At 36.3% G+C, this 21,143-nt stretch overlaps 6 protein-coding genes across 7 annotated transcripts; 3 read left to right on the top strand and 3 right to left on the bottom strand.

Moving 5' to 3' along the window:
- Positions 1-147: 147 nt before the first annotated feature.
- On the bottom strand, positions 148-2,441 carry LOC108994412 (two-pore potassium channel 1). The gene is made up of 3 exons (XM_018969622.2): positions 2,309-2,441; positions 581-1,523; positions 148-438 (listed from the first exon to the last, which is right to left on the bottom strand). The coding sequence occupies exons 2-3, from the start codon at positions 1,480-1,482 to the stop codon at positions 276-278; spliced, it is 1,065 nt and encodes a 354-aa protein (XP_018825167.1). The 5' UTR covers positions 1,483-1,523; positions 2,309-2,441; the 3' UTR covers positions 148-275.
- A 664-nt stretch (positions 2,442-3,105) lies between these two features.
- On the bottom strand, positions 3,106-5,335 carry LOC108994400 (two-pore potassium channel 1-like). 2 transcript variants are annotated; one of them, XM_018969600.2, is made up of 3 exons: positions 5,271-5,335; positions 3,669-4,624; positions 3,106-3,477 (listed from the first exon to the last, which is right to left on the bottom strand). In XM_018969600.2, exons 2-3 carry the CDS (start codon positions 4,595-4,597, stop codon positions 3,363-3,365), a joined length of 1,044 nt encoding a protein of 347 aa, XP_018825145.1. In that variant the 5' UTR covers positions 4,598-4,624; positions 5,271-5,335; the 3' UTR covers positions 3,106-3,362. The 2 variants fall into 2 exon arrangements, with proteins under 2 accessions (XP_018825145.1, XP_018825154.1); XM_018969609.2 differs by lacking the exon at positions 5,271-5,335 and having other exon boundaries at positions 3,669-3,923; positions 4,019-4,091.
- Positions 5,336-5,979: 644 nt separating this feature from the next.
- Positions 5,980-6,745, top strand: LOC108992106. The gene is given in 4 exon segments (XM_018966562.2): positions 5,980-6,003; positions 6,134-6,209; positions 6,301-6,354; positions 6,357-6,745. Coding segments are annotated over 4 exon segments (543 nt in total).
- A 1,914-nt stretch (positions 6,746-8,659) lies between these two features.
- LOC118349443 lies at positions 8,660-9,697 on the bottom strand. The gene is made up of 3 exons (XM_035693883.1): positions 9,319-9,697; positions 9,104-9,258; positions 8,660-8,946 (listed from the first exon to the last, which is right to left on the bottom strand). The coding sequence occupies exons 1-3, from the start codon at positions 9,604-9,606 to the stop codon at positions 8,871-8,873; spliced, it is 519 nt and encodes a 172-aa protein (XP_035549776.1). The 5' UTR covers positions 9,607-9,697; the 3' UTR covers positions 8,660-8,870.
- Positions 9,698-11,593: 1,896 nt separating this feature from the next.
- Positions 11,594-16,116, top strand: LOC108994387 (mitochondrial import inner membrane translocase subunit TIM50-like). The gene is made up of 10 exons (XM_018969579.2): positions 11,594-12,017; positions 12,370-12,458; positions 12,631-12,667; positions 14,121-14,182; positions 14,267-14,380; positions 14,623-14,727; positions 14,819-14,917; positions 15,147-15,306; positions 15,512-15,614; positions 15,767-16,116. The coding sequence occupies exons 1-10, from the start codon at positions 11,744-11,746 to the stop codon at positions 15,810-15,812; spliced, it is 1,089 nt and encodes a 362-aa protein (XP_018825124.1). The 5' UTR covers positions 11,594-11,743; the 3' UTR covers positions 15,813-16,116.
- A 2,178-nt stretch (positions 16,117-18,294) lies between these two features.
- LOC108994377 (zinc transporter 11) lies at positions 18,295-20,356 on the top strand. The gene is made up of 3 exons (XM_018969551.2): positions 18,295-18,854; positions 19,367-19,425; positions 19,600-20,356. Exons 1-3 carry the CDS (start codon positions 18,401-18,403, stop codon positions 20,101-20,103), a joined length of 1,017 nt encoding a protein of 338 aa, XP_018825096.1. The 5' UTR covers positions 18,295-18,400; the 3' UTR covers positions 20,104-20,356.
- Positions 20,357-21,143: the final 787 nt, after the last annotated feature.

Here is a 21,143-nt window from a genome sequence, read left to right as displayed (position 1 = left end):
TTTAACTCACTATTCAAATGACACCTAAATGATTCTAACCCAGCTTCAGCCTGTTACTTCCATGGCCATCATCCGTTCATGCCCAAGAGGTAGAGGCCAGAAGAAGTACTGTTGGTGTTTTGTATGCGAATGATAATTGAGACTGAATTATTGGGCTACCAATATATTGATCATGTCAAAAGCCATGAACCAGATGTATCGATGATGAAAAGTTGATTTTACACACAATATTTCACATCTCTTTACAAACCAATTACCAGGTTCCCATGGTATGGTCACCTCTCTCGTCTAGATGATTGAGCAAGCATTATATCAGATACCGACAAAGTTCCAGACTGATCAACATCCAGATCTTCAAACTCTTCCATTACAAGTGAAATGTCTTCTTCAGTTATCTTTCCCATCTCTTTCAGCTTATATAGGATGAACTCAGCAGCACTGTAGAAAAAGAAAGCAATGTGTGAGCTTTAGTAATATATTAAATAATCTGAGCATGTTTTTTTTTTTATAGAGCTTGTGGAGAAAAGCATCCGTGACAAGAAAGATGTGCTCTAAAAAGAAAACAGATAAGATAACTCACTCAACAACCCCATCATCATCAAGATCAGCTGCTTCAAGATCAACATTTGTCACCTTTCGAGCAAGAACCCACTTGACAAGTGCCCTTTGTCTTCTTTCAGTGTTTAACTCAGCCAGGTATAGAAAAAACTGAGCCAAGGTAATAGTACTTGTCAATATCCAAACGACAGCAAAAGCACGCCCCGCTTTAGTAGAGAAGCTCTTATCTCCGTATCCTAGGGTTGTGATGGTAGCACAGACACAATAAAATGCATCAACAAGTTCTAATTTCTCAACAGTAGCTAGGAAGGTTGTCCCAGCTACCATGAGCACCATAAGAAGGACAAAGACAGTTATACATTTGTATTTCACTCGGTTGGTCTCAGCCTCCTTCAGAATATCAAAGGGACCAACTTTTTTACGCATATTGAAAGCTTTAACAAGTGATATTTCCTGCTTCTCTACCAAATAATCTGCTGCTTTACTCAGGACTAGCCCAATCAAAGCCATTCCCGTGAAAACAAAAGCACAAGCAAGTAGTTTTGTAAGGGCGCTATCAGGCACCAAGTCTCCATATCCAACAGTGGTCATTGTCACGATACAGAAGTAAACAGCATCCAGAATCCCATCTGTTTTCTTCCCCTCAATCTGGTTCCTTACAAGATAGAAGCATACTGCTCCTAAACCGAGATACACAGCGAAGAATATGGCTACTTTCTTAAAACTTGGGTGTTCTTTCCCAACATTGGAGTCGGAATTTGGAGTCGAGCTGATCACGTCTTTCTCTGGAGGAACAAACTCTGCGAGAGGAGCACTTTTACATCGCCGATATCTTCTTCTATTCAGACCTCCTTTCTTGTTTTTCTGAGCTGTGGGCTCCAGTGATGCTGACAACAAGGGCTCTCTCACACCATTGCTGGCCATTAAAATGATTCAACAAAATTGAACAGCTAGCGCTAAAAAACCTGTACCGTCTCATTCGAGTTATACTAATTACAATAATAACATAAAATGCTTTATTGATATCATCTCTAACAAAGATTAGTCATGTCGCCAAGGGTTATGATCTAAATTCAATAAAAAACAGAAATCCACCAGTCACATTTAGCATCTGAAATGTAGAAGCAGTAACTGCAACTCATACTGCTTCTTGTTCCTTTCTATCAATATTCAATAGCTTGTGCGTCGTCAACTTCCAATTGAAAGCTCGATTGCCGATTCGATTCAAGCAGAAATCATTGACTTAGCAAATCCAAGTTTATACATTTAAGAATATGGGCTTGAGGAAACATGAATTCCCTCCAGCAGAACAACTCTAATCATGGCTTCAATTGTGAGTTTCTGTTGTTTCATTCACAAAATCAAAGATCTATAAAATAATCGAACTAACTAACTGGCTGTGAGTCCAAATGCTTCACGCGATTGGATCAGCAAGGTTCTTACAGTATGCTTATTGCTTCACGCGATTGGATCAGCAAGATTCTCACAGTACACAATCGGCATCTAAAAAAGTCTATAGTAACAGTTAATTTGTACTATACATCCAGCAGCGTTTAGCCAACATAACACCCCTCTACTCATGCATGGGGAAAAAACAAACCAACTGAAGAGAAGAGGAAGTGAAATGAAGGGACACACACATATTGGAGTCAAACTGACGTTTTTAAAAGAGGTTTCCATAGAAAGTAACATAAATGGGTTTCCAGCAAGATTTAACGAGAGAGAGAGAGAGAGATGCAGACAGGCTTACCAGTGGAAAGCAGGGTTGGGTTTCGTTTTCCGATCGGTTTGAAGTGCAAACTCCCGAGGAATTCCCCGCGGAAAGATCTAACATTTTCAGCCACTTCGCAAATTTCGAGTATTTATAAGCGTTGAGACTTTTTCTTACAATTTTTTTTAATTCAATAATTTGTAAGCGAGGATGAAAGCGAGAGATCGTGAGATGGACTGGGCCTAGACCTTAAACTAGTGGGCCGAGTCTCTGGGCCCGTTGTTTTCTTCTTCTTTTTATTTTTTTATGAACAGTCGTTCTATTTTTAAATCAGTCCTATATATTAAAAATTTAATTTTTTATATAGTGATCATATTTACTTAATTTTTTTTAAAAAAAGTATACAGTATTTACGCATCATATAACTGCAAATATGCACTAGAAGTTTAAACTTTTATTTTATTTTTAATTTAACGTGTTAGCAACATGGAGAACACGTTTTTACACCAGCTAAAATTATTCCATTAGGTGTAGCATTAGGGTCTGATAAAAATAATAAAATAATCTTACAATCATTTCAATGTATTTTGTCAAATTTCGAGATCTTCCTATTTCATATCAATAATCTAGTTTTTATTTTTAAAATTTTCCTTATCTAAGAGGGATGGAATCCCATTTTTATTCAAACTTAACTAATTGAGAAGTTATTACAACCCTAGATAAAAAATATGAAGTCGAGATTATAAATATGAGTAATGTTAAATGTAATCTTAGGATGGGTAAGTTTTATGCACTCTCTTTGAAAAAAAGTTTTATGCACTCTCTTATGTGGACCCTAAATTTCTTGTAATTTAACAAAAAAAGAAAAGCATGCGAGACTTATATACATACTCTATACTGTATAAATCATTTTCCTACCAATACAAGAAGCTATTGCAACGCCCACATTCTTCTCTTCTCTTACTTGATGACAAGGGGCGAGTCGATTAGTACTGCCACCTCACATGAATTGGTAAAGTCACTTGTCTGCTTAGAAGCATCATACAATGATCAGAAAGTAGTACTGATCAATTAAGGTTCTTTGATTGATCTGTTAACAATCAATGTCAAGGTGTTCGAATTCCTCCCTTACAGCTCTTACAAGAGAAATATCATCTTTGGTTATCTTGCCCATTTCTTGAAGTTTATATAGGATGATCTCAGCAGCCCTGTGGATCAGAAAATGGACAGAATATATAAGAAGATTAAGTTGTATATATCATGTATAAACAAGTTTAAAAGAAAATTTGCTAATTTACTTCCTAATTATGATGAGGTTCACATTAATCTTACGTGCATGGTGATGGTGTTTGCAACAATAAAATTAAGAGGAAAATAAAACTTTAAGCATTCAAGTTACCTTACACAACTATCATCATGATCAAGATCATCTGATTCATCTGGTATTGCCTCTAGTTCATCATCTATCGTCTTCCAATTACTAAGAACCCTCTTGACCAATTCCCTATGTCTGCTCCCTGTGTTTAGGTCAGCAATGCAGGCGAAAAACTGAGCCAAAGTAATAGTACTTGCAAGTATCCAAAACACTGCAAAAACACGCCCTCCTTTGGTTTTGAAGCTCTCATCTCCGTATCCCAGAGTTGTGATGGTAATGCTAACACAGTAAAATGCATCAATTAGGTCCAACTTCTCAACAGTCACTAGGAAGGTTGTCCCTGTGATTATGAGCACCAAAAGAAGCATAAATACCAATAAACACTTGTATCTTCCTCCAATATTAATTGTCTCAACTTCATCTTTAGTACTTTCAGTTGGACCACCATTTTGGTATATATCCAAAGCTTTTACTAGCAAATCTTCATGCTTTTTAACCAAAGTGGCTGCTGCATTGCTCAAGAGTAATCCAACCATTGCCACTCCTGTGAAAGAAAGAGCACAGGCTAGTAGCTTTGTGAAGATACTATCAGGGACAAGGTCTCCATATCCAATTGTGGCCATTGTTACAATGCAGAAGTAGACACTGTCAATAAATGCATTGGTTTTCTTTCCTTTCATATGGGGCCTCAGGTTGTAAAAACACAAAGTTCCTTCTATTAAAGAGACAATAGAGAATATGGCTACTTGCATTAGAGTAGAGTCTATTTTCTCTAAAATGGGTGATTTAGTATAACTAGTAGTACTTGGAGCACCAGGTCTAGTTTTGGCACTTTTACTACACTGATATAATCGTCTTGATCTCTTGCGAGCATCTGTCATGTTTGTTTGAGACGTAGGAATTACTAATCCTGATAGCATGGACCCTTTCACTTTTGCATCATTGCCGACCATTGAGATGGTTCAGCAAAAGATAAGGACCTACATGCACGCGAAGTTGCATCAGGTTCAATCAAAATAATTATTAATTCATGTTATCCAAGTTGTCTATGATTCTATATTGCATACTACTTTCAAATCTTCATTAGAAAAAAAAATCACAAGCAATAAAGTTTCAGTATTTTGAGTTGCATATAAACGGTTTCTATCAACTTTTAGGACAATATACCATTATCAGTGCATTATATATTGAAACCTTTTCTTATGAAAATAAAACTTAGCATCTAGATTTTGTGATGGATGAATGTTCAGGTTCCAAACTATAGCTTAGTAGCAACACTAAACATCAACCTTGTACTTTTCTCGTATTGAATAAATCTTATTAATTTGTTTCTATATTCTTTTCCAGATTCAGAGACGCATTTTTTCCTCTTTCTTTTTCTTCAGACATCTCTTAAAAAATAGCATTTAAATACAACGTGATTATCCTATATATAATTTGAATAAAGAATGAAAAGGAGGGAAAATCAGCAAATCAAGTCAGTATTCTAACAAAACAAATCAAAGAAAGATTGTATTCAATTAATTAAAAAGACATGCATGATGCCTAAGAGCCTTTGTGCTTGAATTAAGCTCAAACAAGGGGTGAGAGAGAGAGAGAGAGAGAGAGAGAGAGAGAGGCCCTCACCAGTGAAGAAAGAGAGCATTCCGGGAGGGAGAGTCTACGGATAATACCAGTGCAGAAAGACATTTTATGTAATTCTTGGTTCTATCAGTACAAACTAATCGAAAAGTAAAAAATTGTTTGAAGATGCTCTTAATTCACTATATAAAGTTTTGGAATTTCCTTTAGAATAAAGGAGAAGTTGGTATTCGAGAAACCTCATTGGAAAACTAAGATTATATACATATTTGGTTCTAATTTTCATAAAAGTCCATGTGGCTCCCATGGGAATCACATTCCCATATGTCACCCACGAAATAAAGGTGTTCGTTTTTTGAGATTCCTTGTCTTGCGAGTCTGCATAACTCTTGCAATTTCATTAATTCGTATTGCAAAAGAAAGAAAAAAATAGAGTTTAATGATCACCTTCCATCATGCTTTCCATATATAAACAAGCTCACTTCCTGATTGCTTTTTATATAATTTAATACGATTGATTATTGCAGGAGAGATTTTAGGACAATCTTATACATATGCTATTGTTTTTTGGGATTTTTTTGACACCAAATATATTTATGGTATTAATGTACTTAGAATATTTCTCATAATAGTAACGACTTAAGAATCAAGGTCAAGGCATGACCATTTTTAATTACCCTTTCAGCAGTCAACCTTCAGAAATATTTTGAGTCCTAAATAGGGTAGAAAGAAACTCCATCAAAAGGTTTTGGTGATGGATTACTCCTCTGCAGAAGTGGTTAGATTAATGGAAAATGGATGTTAATTCTTTTGTTATTGGTTGTTGTTACGTTTCTTTATTTTTATTTTTATTTTATTTTTTCCTTTGAGATGATTTGTTAGATGTTCTTGGATTGTTGTCTTTGCAGACGTGTGTTCTTAAAGTGAATTCACAATGTGAGACGTGTAAGAGGAAGGTGATGGAAGTCTTGCAGAGCCTGCGTGGTATTTTTCCAATTCACATTTAATTGATAATTCATTTTATTTTAAAGTATTCTGTTTTAGCATCAAGTTTTTTATTTTATAAAATTGTTAGGAGTTTACAACATAACGATGGATGTTGATCAAGGGACAGTGAAAGTTATTGGGAGAGTAATCCAAATGTACTTCTGAGGGTGTTGGAAAGATATGGTAAACATGCAGAGGTAAAATGGATTAGATTTGAAGGTGAGGTCAGGGAAAGAGGTTATAATTATTATGGAGAAAATGGATTTGTTCCTTCTCCATATCATGGGATGTCATGCAATTATCCAGTGTTGGGAGCTCGGTATGATTACCCACCATATGGAGGAGGGCTTGACCACTATCCATTGTATGACACCTGCAGCCACATCCTTCCACCACCGTTGCAAATGTATGGGCCATCACTGTCGCCACCGACAATTTATCATCCAGTAGCGCTGCCCTTTTTTCCTGTCCCATTAGGACCCCAATCAAAGCCCAGAGTGGATAGCAATTATGAAAGTTGCATGCAGATGTGAGGAACTGATTTTTGGATCATGTTGATTTTTAAGGATTTAGATGTTTATGTTCTGACTTCATATCAAAGGCTTTAAGGTTTACAATCTTGAAGGGTCTGTAATTATGTCAACATGTAAGGGGGGTTTCAAGGATTTTTTTTTTTTTTGTCTTTTTTCTTTTTTCCTGAAATCCAAATTAAAGCCTACAATAAAAACAAGGTCACCCTCATGCACGATCAAACCATTCATTCACAGTCCCACATTATAACTAATTGTAGAGATTGCAGTATTATTTCAAACAGATGGTTAGTATACCAGATTTCGATGTTATCAAAAGAATGAAGGCAGTTTCATGAATGAATACATTAGTTGCTTTCAATGGAAGATAAGATCTAGAGTACTTGGTCATTCCTACAACGTTATATCTCTCTCTCTCTCCCATTAAGTCCCACCTAATTTGGAGGGGCCATAATCTCTCACCAACTCAAATTCACTCCCGTGCTGTATAGCCTTTAATGAGTGGGAATCAAACATGTTCATTTAAAATGAGATCAACCTCAAAATGTGAAGAAGAATAGGATAGGACCCTTCTGGAGAGAACCTGATTTCTCATGTAAATCCATCTTGGAGCTTTGAAAATGAAGGCTCTGGAGTTTCCAACCACATACTTGATTAAGTGTACAGGATTCAAGGTATATTGGGCCACATGTACAACCTATGCAAGCAAATGCCTCCTTCAATCCCTTTCAGCTATTGAAAACAATCCATGTCCTTTTGTTGTAACAATATTTTCTTCTTAAACTTTTTAATTCAGTATATTTCTGTTTTGATTATAAGACTTAGGCCTGAGATTGCATTGTCCCTGCTGAAGCAGAGAGAAGCACTGTGGCAAATAGAAACAAGTTCAAAATATCAAACCTCTGTTTCAATGTGATCAAAAGAATTTCAATCATATTGAAACAAAGGAAGGGCTAACCAACTAATGTGCTCATTAAGTTTTGGATGGATTGAAAAGACCCAAATTCAATTATTTTCATATTTGCCTCTTTTACTCATTAACATTATGTTGTTTTATGAACAACTATATCGGCATAGCCTAACAACTCATTTCAAAATAAAATTAAATAATTTCTATACGTTGGCTAATCTAGATAGAAACAACATAGCATATGGTCCTTCAATGGTTTTGATGCTGTCTTTGTGAAGTTTTTAGATAACTAGACGTCGCACATATGTATTTAAAGACGTGTCTATTTTTCTCCAAATTGAATCATTTAATTCCAGTAGAGAATCTCAATCCTCCATGCGTTAAGAATCATATGGTGTAGATGAGCACGCCCTGTCATATTCTTTCAAGTCAACAGCTTTATAATCATAAGTCAATCTTAATTGGTTAACTTGTGTAATTAGGACTTGAATCAAATGGTGATTTGGTTCGATTATCATGACACTCCAACCCCAATTTTGTTCATAATTTATTATAGATGGACATTAGCGTTCATGTTTATCTCAAAACAACTGATAAACTGAGAACTTCAAGGAGAAATGAGCAGTAATAACTGACCAGATGGGTTATGTCCCACTTCAATGATTGATCAGTTTCTCGTACAGCCTACTCATAATCATCATTTACACAATGCTTGACATTCTGCATCCATGATATATAAAAATAAGATCTAATGTGCTTAGGGTAACATATCAAGGTTCATATGTAGCTTCCAAGATCTGATGCGTTTGTTAATGAAACTCTTGTTTATCATAGAACAGTGCCTAAAAGTTTACTGCATGGATTTTACCATGCTTATTTTAGGGTTTGGACAACATGTTATATCAACCTATACCTGCAGAGCCACACATCTAATTTTCCTCCCCATACAAATGGATAGTGTGGCAGCTTTATATACCAAATAATGCAAAATATGGTTGCAATAAGACTACAGACACAATATTCACTGACTATTTATTCATATTACAACAACAAACAAGTACACAGATAACAAAATTACAAAGATGAGACAAGAGTTCTTAAAGTACATTTCACATATAGCTAACAGAAGTAGGGTGAACAAGTATTGGAACTTACAATTCACAATGAAGATTAGAGACACAGATGATTTTTTGAGTAAAAAATAATTCAAGGGGATCACTAGACCATAACTAGCTGTCGCTGAGCTTCAATTCTTATTTCTTCCTTCACCCTTCTAATAAAATCATCAAACTTTCTTGTTTAGTTCTTCTGTACTCAACTTCTCATTTCCTTCGTCTTCTTCTTCTTCTTCTTTATTGATAAATGAGCTAGTTGCTGACTCGTTTGGTTCCTCTTCATCTTCTGAGACATATACCACATATTCTCCTTCTTCTTCTTCTGAAATAAAAAACCTGCTTTCTCCTCCTTCCTCCACAGTTGTCTTTTCAATTTCTTTTTTCACATCTTTGATCAAATAGTCTATTTCTCTCCTTTGTCTCAGGGCAACATTCTCTGCAAAACCGACGATTTCTACCATAACCTTGTTCTCCAACATTGCCTCTGTGGTCTCTAATGTTGACGATTCGGGTTGCAAACCATGATCAACACATGTGATGTATTCCACCTACTGATAAGACCCTGACAGAGATCTTATTAGACCAGAGTATTTTGCAAGGAGAACCAAGAGTCCATTGCAAAGGAGGAATATGCAGTTTTTGTCAATAGTGTGGCCAAATAGTTGCAAAGGGAATGCGGATAAGAAGTCAAAAGACTGGGGGAAAGAAAACGAGGATGAGTGAGAAAAGAAGAAAGAAAACACAGAAACTGGGAGTACCAACTGTGTCACCTTCTTTAGAAACTGCATGCTTATAAATTGAGTCAGGGTTTGTAGTTTGTAGTACTCAATTAGATCCATTTTGATATCTGTTCTGGCAGAAGAGGCAGGACTTTGGAAAGGGAATATGTGGGTGGGAAAGGAGTTTAAGCTTTAAAGGGTATGAAACTGATTTAAGTTGTAGTTTCAGGCTTTCTCATATTTATATATATATATATATATATATAAGAGTTCTAATCTTGATTTACATCCGTGTGGATGGGTTTACAAAGCTACCCTTGGTTGCCAAGCAACATAGAAGCAAGAAATATCCCTTCAATGGTATCCCAAGGTAGCAAATTGCCCTTTGAGAAAAGTCACATCATTATTGAAGGTTCCCCTGACCAAAAATGGAGGTCTTTGTTCCCATTCACTTCACTATTTTGAACTTTCTAGCTGTTTCTTATTAAGAAAGACTAAGTAATCTCCATCTTACCAATTAGAGGTTGACTACCATCTGGCTTTATGATTGAGGGGTTGCATTTTCTTGAAGGTTCGAACCAATAACCATGAGCAGTGTGTAATAGAGATAGAGCCAGAGCCAGAGACAGATAGAGATAGAGACAAGTAATCCCCAAAACCACCCTATAAAATATGAGTGTGTGATATTGTGACAATGGTCCAATATATGTGTCTGTAATGCAAGAGCAATAAACTCACATTGTAGCTAAGTTGACACAATGAAACATCTGGTTGTGGGTATAACTCGTGCATTATTGTAACTTGAATAGCTTTACTCAAATCATATACCCTATCGTCAGTAAAGATGGCATAATTTGCCATGTGTGGTTCTGGGGCTCAACTTGGGGTTCAATTGTTTACACCTTCTGGCAAAATGTTACACATTTTCGGGGTTTCGTCGGTTCGGGTCAAACCCACCCAATATCCGATCGGGTTGAACCACTTGAACTTACATTTCATTCTATACAAAAGCATATGAAAGCTATCGAAAGACTTGAGTGCATGATTGTTTTCCCCTTGTTTGTGGGATATTTGAGTTCTTCTTGAACCATGAGAACCAAAATGATTTGATGTCCATGTTATCATCGGATCTTCATGACTGTATTAAAGCTCTTTTTATTTTGGAAGGGCTTAAGTGGTTTGGATTCAGAAATGAGTTGAAATGGTTTGTGAATAATAGAATAAAAGTTGAATTGTTTATTATATTTTGTGTGAAAAATTAAGAAAATTGTAATGATGAGATGAAATGAGATGAGTTAAGATGGATTTTGAATTCAAACGAGGACGTTCCCCCCCGCCCCCCCCCCCAAGTTTCTAGCTTTCCTCCCCACCCAAAACAAAATGGAAAAAAAACAACGTATTTCAGTTTATCTGTAGAAAGCTTTGAATTACTATAACTCTACAAGGCCCTATATTTGGATTCAAGTTTAAGATTTTAAAAAATTTTCCAATAAATTAACCAAAATGTTTACTTATTTCGATTCTACTCTTGATTTAGAACCGTCTAACAGCGACTCCCAAATACTCCTTAGTCCTAACCTTTAAGTAGGTGTGTAAATCAGTCCAATATGGTCTGGTGGGGGTGATGGATCTAAATTTGTTGTCTATCATTTTGTCCGGACCGGATCGGACTGAATATCTATAGACTACCGGTGGTAGTTATCGGTCCAGTCCGATCCAGTCGATCCATTCAGTCAAGTACAATTATTTATTATTATTATTATTATTTTTTAAATAAATTAATAAAAAAATATTTAAATTACGAAATTAAGATTAAATGAATTATTAATATGTATTATGTAACTAACTCATTAAAAAAATATTTTACATGATTAATAATAATAAATTAGATAAAAATTATATTATTAATTTATATAATTATTATATAAAAATAATATATTAAATTATTAAAAATATTTTTAAATATAGAAATTTAGTCCAATTCGATCGAGTTCGGTCTAAAATTTATAGATTCTGAAATCGGACTGAAATCTCGGTTCATAATTTATAAAACCGAAATCGATAGGTCTGAAGTTCGGACCGGTCTGGTCCGGTCGCTTTTCTCGGTCGGGACCGACCAGCTCTGGCAGGCTTCCAGCTCAAAGCCCCACCCATTTCCAAACAGGCAAACACCTCCCGTCCAAAACCCTACTTCGAACGCCAGAACACGCGGAGATCTCAGAGACAGACCCATATTAATAAATAAAAATTCCTAGGGATGTCCTTCCCCAGACTCCGATCCCGCCTCGCCTCCTTGCTCACGAAGCACCACCGACGCCCATTAAGCTCCGACGTCCAGCCATTTGCCTCGTCGCCTGCATCTGCATCTGCCGCTGCTGTTGCTCCTCCTCCTCCTAATACTACTACAGATACTCCTCTGGGTCCTTTCGATGCGAGCATTTCAAGCAGCAACAAAGGTTGGAGGTTTCTCAAGTACGGTCTCATCGGAGCCCTCACCGGAGCCACCGCCACTGCAGGCTACGCCTCATATGGTTCTTGCTTTTTTCATTAATACGATGTTGTTTTTGTTTTGAAAATTTCTCTTTTCTCTACTCTTTTTCTTTTGGGCATTTGTTTTTGGCTGAGAACTTTATAAGATTGATAATCAATCCTTTATTTTGTAAGTAAATACTAATAATTATGAAATATGACATTCATATGATAATTAACAAGGGTAAAGAAAAATTTGCTTTGCTGTTGTTTGTGTCCGCTTGTTTCCCCTTTTGAAAGCTAAAAAAATTTGTTTGGTTTTGGCTTAAAAGAACAGCGAACGCTAATTTCATTGCGGTTTCTGGATGAATAAGATAACGAGAGCTGTAAAAAAGGCTTGTATTTATTTTACAGCGTACACTTTGGATGATATCGACGTGAAGACGAGGGCATTACGATCATCAGTGAATTTCAATGCGACGGACGATGCCTCGGCTGTTGAAGTAAGTGTAGGGTCATTCTTTCTTCAAATAGGGTAGTTTGGCCATTTGCTGCAAATGTTTTGATTTGTGTGCACTCTGCGTGTGCGTTTGCTGCGTTTGAGGTTGTGCGGTGCTAGTATTTGCAATACAATATCGGATAAGGAGTAACATTTTTCATCGATCTCCCGTGCAGAAATTTAAAGGCTTGCTTTACTCTGCTGCAATGACAGGTAGGAACCTTAACTCTGTTGCAGTTTTGTCTCTATTCAGCTGATTATCTCTGCTCTGTGTTATATTTATGTCGTCAATCCAATTTTCCATTTGTAGGCTTTCATTGGATGGTTATTTCTGAGAGCATACCCTTTGTATTGCCATTCAAGTCTTAAAAGTAATATTTCAGGATTATGTAATTTGATGTTAATGCGGTGGTTGTTACTGACACTCACATATGAACTCTAAGACATATTGAAAAACACCAAGATGTATATATTCCCTACTGACAATGGCTGCTATGATAACTGATGCTACTGAGTAGCAGCAGCAGTAGGAGTATTAGTTTTCTTGTAGGTTTTTAACTCCTAGGAGTTGGCTCAAGTGGTCAAGGCCTTGGGATTGGAGGTATGCTCCCCCTTGGTCTAACATTCAAATTCTCTTGGGTGCAAACAATCTTTAGGGGCCATCAGATTGGGGCCTATCGGACTGGGAGATTTTTCCTTTGAATTATCCGAGGTGCACTTGCAGGAAATTCCTTGCTGAGGGTCTGTGCACCCCTAGGCTTAGTCAGAACGCTGTTCCTGAACACCCAGTGCTACTTAAAAAAAGGTTTTCTTGTAGGTTTCGACGTTGGCTATGTTACAAGGCAGGCTTCATTCTAGTAACTTAGATGTTGTGTATTATATTTTCTACAATTCTATCTATAGAAGATTTGGCCTGTTTCAAAATTTTCCATGTGGGCAGGGTATACTTCTTGCAGACAGTAGAGGAGCCTCCCCCCCACCTCTCTTGAAGAAGGCATAAATATTTACCATATTGGTGGATATAGACTTTATGATTATCATTGCACCTCATTATTGTTAGAAAAATAGAAGATTTGGCCTGTTTCAAACTTTGCCATGTGGGCAGGGTATACTTCTTGCAGACAGTAGAGGAGCCTCCTCTCCCACCTCTCTTGAAGAGGCATAAATATTTACCATTTTGGTGGATATAGACTTTATGATTATCATTGCACCTCATTATTGTTAGAAAAATAGAGCATATGGGCAATCTTGTGGGCTCCATTTCATTCTATTTGTAGCTCTCATTCCCCCCACCCCTGATTGATGAAATAGCTAGTTCATTGTGTAATTAGTAGTTAGTGAAGAATCTATAGGGAGCGCAATCTAGTGAATGTCATTACTCCTTATGTGTGTGTCTGGGTTGTGAAGACAGTCTGGCTGGCACACTACATGGGTTTGAGGCTGTGCGGAAGATGAATTAAGAATATTCTCAAACGGCTCTGAAGGCCAAAAATCATAATTTTTCTTATAGCTAAGCAAGAACTTTTATTGATAGCAATCGGCATAGCCCATGTACACAGGCCGCATACAAGAGAAACACCTAAGCATGATCAAGTCCAAAAACCATCTTTCTAGTTATAATTTATATTGATATCAACATTGATTCTTTTTTCCTCTAACATCTCAGTGCCTGCTAAAGCAGTTGAGCTTTACTTGGAAATGGGGAGGCTAATCGAAGAGCAAGTTCAGGTACATGCTTGGTTTTCATCTGTGATTTTCTACTCTAGCACAACCTTCCTTGTGTTTACCGAAACTTTTCGTGCTTCATGGCAGAGTTTTGCTGAACCATACGCAGAGAAGCTTCTTCCGGATTTGCATCCTGCAGAGCAACATGTTTTTACACTTGTTCTAGATCTGCAAGAGACCCTAATTCACTATGATTGGACGGTAAGGCGAGTACTCTTTTATTTTTTATTTTCTTTCAATTTGAAGCTTTTAAAGAAGGAAACAAGATTGCTTGGAATTATCAAACTAGTTGTTTAATAGTGTTATGCTTGCTTAATATGTGATGTCGTGATTCAAGTATTGGTTTCACTTTTGCCGTGTTTATTTTATATCAGGTTCTTGTGCTCATAGTTTTTGTGAAATTGCTTAATGTTGTAAGAAATTTATCTTTGTGATATTTGAAGCGAGAGAAAGGCTGGCAAACTCTCAAAAGACCTGGAGTTGATGCTTTCTTGGAACATCTGGCTCAGTTCTATGAAATTGTCATATATTCTGACGAGCAGAGTATGGTAATCTGATTGTTCAAATGCTATCTTGGTCATCACTGCTTTCTTATTTTAATATGGCTATCATTATCATGCTTTCTATTGATATGTGCAGTTTGTAGATCCTGTTGTAGAAAGGCTGGATCCTAAGCATTGCATACGATATAGGCTATCTAAGGGCGCTACCAAGTACCAGAATGGGAACCATTACAGAGTATGACCAATTGTTGATTCACATTATTTCCCCTGATTATATTCTATTATTTTCATGCGTCTTCAAGATTATTGCAATCTCTGAATTCTATCTCTTGTGCTGTATTTGAAATTCTTTGATTGTTATTCTCAGCTTTTTGCCTATTTCCCATGATTTATATTTGGAAATTATTTGTGATGCTAGACCAGATTGAGAAGTGTAGACAATAATATATAGTTTCCCTTGTCAGGATCTTTCAAAGCTTAACAGGAATCCTGGAAAGATTCTTTATTTGAGTGGCCATGCGCTTGAAGGTTGCCTTCAATCAGAGAACTGTGTTCCTGTCAAGCCATGGAAGCAGCATGAGACAGATGATACAGCTCTTTTGGATTTTATACCATTTCTTGAATGTAAGCAGTGTACAGTTCCTAAGTTCATGCCATATAATATTGAATGAGACACTCCTTTGCTCATAAAAAAAGAAAAAGAAAAAGAACGGGACACTCCTTTAGCGTTTACCATGTTGTTGAACTACTACTGTCCTTGTGAGAATACTACCTGGTTTGTTAATTTCTTGATTATATTATGAAAAAGTACTGCCTGGTTTGTGTACAGTTGTTGCCCGTACCAGTCCACCTGATATCAGACCAGTACTGGCATCATACCAAGGGTGTGAGATCCCAACAGAGTTCATTAGGCGTTCTAAAGACTATCAGAGGTAAAGGAAAAAAAAAACGCTGGTTTTGGTGGATATTTGTTTGTTTTTGGTTGGGAGAGGGAGGGAGCGGGTTTACATGCTCCAAATGGCATTTAGTGATCATACTTCTTATACTGCAAGTTACATATTAATGGTCATGCCAAATGATGCAGGCGAATGGAAGAACAGAAGCAGCATGGTCGTTTATGGAAGCGTTGAGGCCAGAATAAATGTAAAAAGAGGTGAAGGAAGTTGTAGGGCTTGATTATTAACTTGGGTTGACGAAAAAAAAAAAAGAAATACAAGGCACTGCTTTTGAAGGTATGAAGACAATTTTCTTTCAAGCCAAAAGCCATTTTGGCTAAAGATTTTGAACTGCATCATATAAGTTCTAGCAAGAGAATTCTGTAATTGGTTCACTGACATCTGAGACTGCGATTATTGCATCTTGATTATTTTTTAAGCGCGAGAAACATAATTTTGGCTTTTACATAAATTGAAGAAGTTTTGTGCTTGTTGATAAGTAGGTTGTGCTTGAGAAGAACATGGTTGTGACGTCACAATTGCCAATTGCTTGAAAACCAAAGCTTTTTTTTTTTTTTTTTGTGTGGGGCTTTTCCTGCAACAAGAAAAAATTATTATTATTTATTTCTTTCTCTTTGGATGCTTTTTAGTTATTTCTGAGTCTTCTCCGTAGAATCTACAGGGACTGAAATGTGCATTATTACAAGTCTTCTGGGTCGTCTTGGCCCAGACCAGGCTTTACGGCGAAGTTTCCTGGAAAGGTGGTGGCATTTTGGATTTTCTTTGTACCCCAAATGTCATGCGGTGGCCTTTCGCTTTCTCAATAACTGGTTCAGTTGAGTTTTCCATCAACTTAGGTTTTTTTTTTCTTTCTTTAATCTTGGCGTGGCGTTGGGGACATATGACTGGCTGCATCTCAGCTGTAGGAGTTATCAGTAGGAATTGCACTTCCATGTCAGCCTCGCTGGAATTCAAAATTCATTTCAATTCAATTCATCTATCTTATCATTATAATTTTATCAAAATTTTATATAAAATATAATAAATAATTTAATTTTTTCAAATTTTAAAATTATTTTTTTAAATTTTTACATAAAATATAATAAATAATTTAATTTTTATTTTACTATTTATAAATCATTTTAATTAGGGCTGCAAACGGGCCGGTCCGGTCCGGTCCGGCGATGGACCGAAAATTTTCGGTCCATTATTTTTCCGGACCGGACCGGACCGAACACCCAAAGGGACCGGACCGGACCGATAGCTATCGGTCCGGTCCGGTCCAGTCGGTCCGCCCTCTTTTTTTTTTTTTTTTTTAATAATTAATAAAAAAAATTTATTTAAAATATTAAATTAAACTAAGTGACTTATTAATGTGGATTATGTAACAAACTCAATAAAAAAATATTTTATATGGTCAATGATAATAAATTAGATGAAAATTATATTATTAATTTATATAATTACTATATAATTAACTAATTGATATTATATATTTATTAATTCATAGAATATTAACAAGTGTTAATAGTATATTTAAAATTTTATATTGTTAATAGTGATAGGTTAAATGAAGATATATATAAAATATTGTTAATTTATAGAATATTAACAAGTATTAATAATATATTTAAAAATTTATATTGTTAATTGTACAATTATTATATATAAAATATATATAAAAAATATTTTTTTTTTTTAATTTTTCATTCGGTCCGGTCCGGTCCGGTCCGGTCCGAAAAAACTGTGGACCGTGGACCGGACCGAATGATTTCGGTCCTCTAAAATATGGACCGGACCGGACCGGTCTAAGTCTCGGTCCGGTCCGGTCCGGACCGAAACGGTCGGTCCGGTCGGTCCGACCGGACCGTTAATCACCCCTAATTTTAATTCATCTTTAAATTTAAATTACTATATCGTCTTTTGAATTGAAAAATCAACTTAATTTATTTTATTTTATTATTATAATTTTTTTAAATTTTATAAAAAATATAAAAAATAATTTAATTTTTTTAAAATTTAAAATAATAATAATATTAAAAAATAATATTTATTAAATTTTAAATTTTTATTTAAAATTATCTACTTTTATTAAATTATAGGAGCCGAAAATTCTATCCTTATTGCAATCACGCGAGGCTTTAAGAGCGTAAGAGCGTGGCATTTACAGAATAGACAAATTAATCAATAAATAAATATAAAGGATGGTTTCAATCCATCACATCAAGAGACGTTGGAAAAATCTTCAAAACTTTTGAAAAATAACGTTATCTATTAAAAAAAAATTCTCGTCGGCTTCCTGAATAGAAAATAAAAAAATAAATTAATGAATATAAAATATGATTACAAATTTACAATCCATCACATCAAGATGTAGCTTTTCAAAATAATATTATTTATTAATATTATGTATAGATTATTTTTCATCTATTAAATATTCTCTAAACGATCAGCTGCGTAAAATATGAATAGAAAATAAGATGATAAAATTTTTAAAATAAAATAAAAAATATGAATAGGCTGGTGAAAGTGAAACAGCACGCCCCCAGTAGAGCGAGTGACATGGGGGTGAACACTATACAAACGCGGACCAAAACTGTCTGTTTCCAACCATATGTTTGGTGTTGTACTACACGCTCTTTCTTGACTTTGTCGTCTTCGCCCTTTGTACTACCTGCCTCTCTCTCTGGCCTCTCAAGTAGTACAGAACCTACGAAGATTTCTCTCTATACATATAACAAAGTTGAGAATGTAGAAAAATCCCGTATATCCTCGCACTCGCAATGCCTCGCTTCTTCCTCTTCCTCTCCCTCCTCCTCCTCCTCCTCCTCTCCGCCTCTGCTCACAGCGGCCACGACGATGGCGACAGCGACGCAATCGACCACGACCTTGACCTTCGCTCCAGGCCTTTGATACTGGCTAAGATATGGTGCTTGATAATTATCTTCATAGCCACTTTCGTCGCCGGCGTTTCCCCCTACTTCTTCAAGTGGAACGAGGGCTTCTTGACTCTCGGGACTCAGTTTGCTGGTGGTGTTTTCTTGGGCACGGCGCTGATGCACTTTCTCAGCGACGCCAACGAGACTTTCGAGGACTTGACAACAAAAGAGTACCCGTTTGCTTACATGTTGGCTTGCGCCGGCTACTTGTTGACCATGCTTGCGGATTGTGTTATCTCCTACGTGTATGGCAAGGGAAACGGTGCTGGGTCCCGTGCTGCTGATCTCGAGCATCAAGGTATGTCCCTGTTCATCAAAATTTTTTTTTTTTTTCCTGTATCTGATATTCATTATCAATTCCATTATAGGATTTCAAAAGATTAATGCTTTTTAGTACATCTGTGATGGGAATGTTGCGTTTGATTGCTTACAGGAAATATATAATTGGTTTGAGTCATTTTGAAAGGTAAATTATTGTCTTGGATTAGCGTACGAAAGGTTATGATTTGTATTGGGGAAAGGTTGTTTAGCAGACTAAAAGTTAAGATTACTTTTCTATTTTAGTATATAGATGTCAAGGCCATCATTGCAAGGGAGACAATTTAGCTTTATGGGAAAAATAATATGTCAAACACACGAGTGAATAAAGATTTTATTACAAGGGTAGCGGAAAAATCACGGCCAGAAATAGATGAAGCTAAACAAATTCAATCAATCGGGTATCTTCTTTGTGGACTCCAAAACCAGGAGGTGAACAAGTTGTGGCAGCTTGATTGATCCCGTCATTCATTTTTTTTTCTTTCATTTCAGGTGGAGTTGAGCAACGGAAAAGTATTAATAACGGCGTGACTTCACAAGGACAGCATCAGGTGAGAGATATGCTCATTGATCTCAAATTAGCATCGGAGGAGAAAACGACAGTCTCTTCTAGTTTAGATTAACTAGCCTATACTTAATTATCTGGGTTGTAATGTTGTACATATGGTAGATAACTTTCAGTCTTTTCTGTAACTGAGTCAATATCTGCTTGTATGACTTAATAGGTCCATCAAGGCTCCGTTGCTGCTGTGGGTTCACTTGGGGATAGCATTTTGTTGATTGTCGCCTTGTGTTTCCATTCTGTCTTTGAGGGTATTGCGATTGGAGTTGCCGATACAAAAGCTGATGCCTGGAAAGCCTTATGGACAATCTCTTTGCACAAGATATTTGCAGCCATTGCCATGGGTATTGCTCTCCTCCGCAGGATTCCGAACCGTCCTCTCTTGTCATGTGTAGCCTATGCTTTTGCATTTGCCATTTCAAGTCCAATCGGTGTGGCCATTGGAATCATTATTGATGCCACAACTCAGGGTGCTGTGGCAGATTGGATCTTTGCCATATCAATGGGTCTTGCATGTGGAGTTTTCATCTATGTATCCATAAACCACCTACTATCAAACGGTTTTATACCACAGAAGACTGTCACCGCAGACACGCCATCTCTCAAGTTTTTTGCAGTGTTGTTAGGCATTGGGGTTATAGCTGTTGTGATGATTTGGGACACTTGAGGTCATGCCGAAGTGGATGTGTGTTTGGTTCCTGCTTGATTGAACTTTGTTGGAAGTCAGCTCTCGTCTCCCTTCACAAAAGAACATATGCATACTGTATAGTTGAGACCTTGATTGATTGTATTGCACGGAAGATAAGCGCTAGTTTTTTTTTTTTTTTTTTTTGTCTACCTTAAGTTAGTCGTTTGTTATTTGAGTACTGTGACATATTCCAGTTAATAGAGCATTGCGCTGGGCATAGTTTCTACTTCAACTCTTGCATATATGTTTTGCAATTGGCATGGGTTCAGTTCAAAGATGATCTTTTTAAATGGCAGAGCAAATTCTGCAAAGTCTAAACAAATAATCTATCTGATTTTTGTAAATTGTAGTCGTAATCGTGAATGGTGGATTTGTTCCGGTAGGCTTTTCCTTGTATGTTCACTTTCGGTGTCTCAGAGATATGGCAAAAGGCCCATACCGAGTGTGGAGAGATTTGGCAGAAGGGCCAAGCATTAGCCGGACAAAGGAATATGAAAGAAGGTGGGGAATCCGAGCAAATACGACAGCAAATGACGAAGAAATTGGGAGAGTATACTTTGGCCGAGGAAAGCAAGGGCGTTCCCAAGCGAATCAACCATTGGAAGATAATTTATGATGCACAGAGAAACTCTTGGAGAGAAAAGGGGTCGGTTTTCTGTTCTTTAACATGCATGCTATGTACAAAAACATCTCTCTAAATAAAAACATATATATGTGAATCTGTTTCGGATAAGTATTTGTGGTCAATCATCACAGGGATGCATGGAGTTGTTAGCAGTATCATCAACTTGGTCAAGAGTCCTAAAGTCTTATGAAATAAAAGTAGTTTGTTAATAAATATAATGTATGATGTGTGTAAGTATCGTGTAATCGTTCTGAAAAATAATAAAATTTATTATTAAAAAATTAATTAATTTTTTTATATATTTCGTATTTATTTATTTTTTTAAAAATAATTACACGCATGGCATATACACATTTATTACTGTATCTATCATTTTTTTTTAATTATCCTCGTT

Source organism: Juglans regia, chromosome 9 (genome assembly GCF_001411555.2).
Source record: "Juglans regia cultivar Chandler chromosome 9, Walnut 2.0, whole genome shotgun sequence".
NCBI lineage: Eukaryota > Viridiplantae > Streptophyta > Magnoliopsida > Fagales > Juglandaceae > Juglans > Juglans regia.
This window is presented reverse-complemented; position numbering and strand designations above follow the sequence as displayed.

Bases quoted from the DNA above. Each gene is read 5' to 3' on its own strand.
- LOC108994412 (XM_018969622.2), bottom strand. From the start codon at position 1,482: ATGGCCAGCAATGGTGTGAGAGAGCCCTTGTTGTCAGCATCACTGGAG. The intron at 439-580 runs GTGAGTTATCTT...CTTTTTCTACAG, and splicing joins GATGATGATGGGGTTGTTGA to TGCTGCTGAGTTCATCCTAT.
- LOC108994387 (XM_018969579.2), top strand. From the start codon at position 11,744: ATGTCCTTCCCCAGACTCCGATCCCGCCTCGCCTCCTTGCTCACGAAG. The intron at 14,728-14,818 runs GTAATCTGATTG...TGATATGTGCAG, and splicing joins ATTCTGACGAGCAGAGTATG to TTTGTAGATCCTGTTGTAGA. The intron at 15,615-15,766 runs GTAAAGGAAAAA...CAAATGATGCAG, and splicing joins CGTTCTAAAGACTATCAGAG to GCGAATGGAAGAACAGAAGC.
- LOC118349443 (XM_035693883.1), bottom strand. From the start codon at position 9,606: ATGGATCTAATTGAGTACTACAAACTACAAACCCTGACTCAATTTATA. The intron at 9,259-9,318 runs TAGGTGGAATAC...TCAACATTAGAG, and splicing joins CTCTGTCAGGGTCTTATCAG to ACCACAGAGGCAATGTTGGA. The intron at 8,947-9,103 runs GTTTTTTATTTC...GAACTAAACAAG, and splicing joins GAGGAAGGAGGAGAAAGCAG to AAAGTTTGATGATTTTATTA.
- LOC108994377 (XM_018969551.2), top strand. From the start codon at position 18,401: ATGCCTCGCTTCTTCCTCTTCCTCTCCCTCCTCCTCCTCCTCCTCCTC. The intron at 18,855-19,366 runs GTATGTCCCTGT...CTTTCATTTCAG, and splicing joins TGCTGATCTCGAGCATCAAG to GTGGAGTTGAGCAACGGAAA. The intron at 19,426-19,599 runs GTGAGAGATATG...ATGACTTAATAG, and splicing joins CTTCACAAGGACAGCATCAG to GTCCATCAAGGCTCCGTTGC.
- LOC108994400 (XM_018969600.2), bottom strand. From the start codon at position 4,597: ATGGTCGGCAATGATGCAAAAGTGAAAGGGTCCATGCTATCAGGATTA. The intron at 3,478-3,668 runs GTAACTTGAATG...TCTGATCCACAG, and splicing joins CATGATGATAGTTGTGTAAG to GGCTGCTGAGATCATCCTAT.